Below are 3,081 nucleotides of genomic sequence, written 5' to 3' on the forward strand. Positions count from 1 at the left end.
CATTACTGATTGATAGTATTATTTTCAACTCATTCTAAGTTCCAATATTCCTGACAAAAAGCATATGAAACTGAGACATACATTTGTATTCAATCTTCATTCCCTATCTTTATTTCCATCTTCTGAGCAGATTTTTTAAAAAATCTGAGATAATTAATGAAATTCCCAATGAATCAGTTTTAGTCTCTTCAGATAACTAGTTCATCTCTATCTTATCACAACTATTTGAACCTTAATAATTTCATTCCTGTAATTGAGGTTTTTACATCTTGGAATTATCAGAGTATGCACTCTGTTCATTGAGTTTATAAGATCCCAGAAGAGCCTTAACTAACATTTCATGTGTCCATGGAAACTTCATAAAATGTGCTCTCAAAACAACTTTTTGAAAAAACCATAAATTGTTACCTTTTGTCTTTGCACTACATTAACTTCTGAACTTAGCCTTCTACCAAAAAAAAAAAAAAAAACCTGTATGAGTAGTAGATTCAGCAGTATCAAACTTTAAATTAATTATAAGGAGAAGGTATTTGTTAAAATGCAAAAAAAAAGATAATTCTGATTATTTTAAATTAATTTTTGTACAAATAAAACCTAAGTAGCAAAAAGTAGAAGGAATGCAGAAAATTTGGTGAAAAACTTTCATAAGCAATCTTTCAGGTAGAATGTGGTTGGGTTGGAATATTGTGATATAGGAAATGATGAGCTGGTTGATTTAGAAGAACAATAATGAAGGGAAATGCTATCCACATTCAGAGAAACAGATGATAGGAGGAAATAAACATGGTAGAGTCATACATATATGTGTATGAGTGTATAAATGTAAAAATATGTATCTAGATATCTATGTATATGTGTATTATATCATGTAAATAGATATAGATATAGATTGTATGCTTAGTTGTACCTTTCTTTAGGGTAGGAAAGAATGGAGAGAGGGGTAAAATAAAGTAAAAAGTACACAGGAAAAAGCAAAAGAATACCAAAAAGGAAGCAAAGAAAAGGCTGAGCAGCTTTGAAAACAATAAATACTGCAGTATTGATTATATAAATTTTCTTGAAATGGAAATTTGCTGTTTTATATTGAATTTTTCATGTTCTATTGTACACATGACAATTATTTTCTTTTCTCATTTTTGCATTTAAGTTTAAATTTACAAGAAGAAGAAAAAGAAAAAGGAGAAGAATTTATCCCTCCAGAAAGAATCTTGGCTTTAAATAAAGAAAACTAGTTAGAATCATACACAAACCAACGTTGCTGGTATGTAGTTTAGTCTCACCAAGATAATTTTTGTAAATTGTAAATCTAAAACACTTCCTTGCTCAATGAAATTCTATTTATCAGCCAAGTATATAAACTTCTTTGGCTTCTTTAAAACGCTTCACACCCTCACTTTCTTATCCTTTTTTCTTCCATATTGTGGAAGAAAACAAATTGAAAACAAACAGGTTTCTATCACTTCACAGCCCTACTAATAATGTTACCTTATGCCTATTTTCCCATGCCTTCTCCAGCACTGACTATGCCTGTTTTTGCTTATCTCTGCCAATTGTCAGGATATCAGAATTCATTTCATTTGCATTTCTATTCATTTTGTTGATTTGGAATATGTTTGATATGATCACTGGTGGTTTGTAATTCTTCTGAAAACTTTGTGTTCATATCTTATGATGTTTCTCTTGGAGGATAGCCCTTGGATTATATATCTACTACTATCAATTTGTTTATTTTTGATCTCAGACTACAAGTATTGATATTTTATAGTTTATCACTCTACTGTTTCTCTTCTAATTGTATTTTTACTATTTTATTCAGGACAAATTTTCAAATCAACCTTGAATGGGTTGTTCTAAATTCTTATTTCATTCTTTTTATATTTGCTTCTGAACAGATGCATGGAAGGGGGAAATCAGTCTGGAGTCTCAGAGTTCATACTCTTGGGACTTTCAGACCAGCCAGAACAACAGAGGCTCCTATTCTTCCTATTCTTCATTATGTACCTAATCACAGGGCTGGGGAACCTGCTCATTATGCTGGCTACCAACTTTGACTCCCGCCTCCACACCCCCATGTACTTCTTCCTCAGTAACTTGTCCCTAGTTGACATTGGTTTCACCTCCACCACCATTCCCAAAATGCTAAATAATCACATAACCAAAAACAGAATGATACCTTATGCTGGGTGCCTGACACAAGTATTCTTTGGCCTTTTGTTCGCTGGGATTGATAATATACTCCTTGCTACAATGGCTTATGACCGCTATGTGGCTATTTGTAACCCACTACATTACAGCACAGTCATGACTCCAAGGGTCTGTTCCCTTCTGGTATTAGTGTCTTGGTCTTGGTCCTTTACTAATGCCCTGACAGAGACTCTCTTGCTGACCCGACTCTCCTTTTGTGGCCACAATGAAATCCCTCATTTTTTCTGTGATGTCAATCCCTTACTGAAGTTGGCCTGCTCAGACACCTTCATCAATGACCTGATAATCAACACAGTGGGAGCACTGACAGTATTTCTACCCTTCATTGAAATACTCATCTCCTATGCTCACATTTTCATGGCTGTAATGAAGATCTCCTCTGTGAGTGGGAAGCAAAAAGTTTTCTCCACCTGTGGATCCCACCTCACTGTGGTTTGTCTCTTCTATGGGACAATCATTGGAGTGTACTTCAGCCCCACATCCACCCACACAGCCCAACAAGATATAGCAGCAGCTGTGATGTACACTGTGGTCACCCCCATGTTGAACCCTTTCATCTACAGCCTAAGAAACAAGGACATGAAAGGAGCTTTGAGGATGCTCATCACTAGAAAACCAGGATTCACTCTATGACTGTGAGATGTCTTCCTGAGCTTCAGTGTCTATATATCATAGCACAACCTCAATGCTATGGGAGAAAGTTGGCAAGAGAATCTTCTCTATTATCATATGAAGTCAATCTGTTCTCCTCTTAACCTTGTGACCTGATGGGTAAAGAATTTGACCAGTTGTCAACAATTCCTGGTTCTAGTCATTTTCTACTGAGGGAATTATGGGAATTGATGAACCATACTGACTTTACCTTATGACTCAATT

At 35.0% G+C, this 3,081-nt stretch overlaps 1 protein-coding gene across 1 annotated transcript; it reads left to right on the plus strand.

Moving 5' to 3' along the window:
- The first annotated feature begins 1,896 nt into the window (after window positions 1–1,896).
- On the plus strand, window positions 1,897–2,838 carry LOC127543280 (olfactory receptor 1361-like). Its single transcript, XM_051969369.1, has one exon. The coding sequence runs from the start codon at window positions 1,897–1,899 to the stop codon at window positions 2,836–2,838; it is 942 nt and encodes a 313-aa protein (XP_051825329.1).
- Window positions 2,839–3,081: the final 243 nt, after the last annotated feature.

The sequence above is a fragment of the Antechinus flavipes genome, chromosome 1, assembly GCF_016432865.1.
Source record: "Antechinus flavipes isolate AdamAnt ecotype Samford, QLD, Australia chromosome 1, AdamAnt_v2, whole genome shotgun sequence".
Classification (NCBI taxonomy): domain Eukaryota; kingdom Metazoa; phylum Chordata; class Mammalia; order Dasyuromorphia; family Dasyuridae; genus Antechinus; species Antechinus flavipes.

Coding starts and splice junctions, on each gene's coding strand:
- LOC127543280 (XM_051969369.1), top strand. CDS start 1,897: ATGGAAGGGGGAAATCAGTCTGGAGTCTCAGAGTTCATACTCTTGGGA.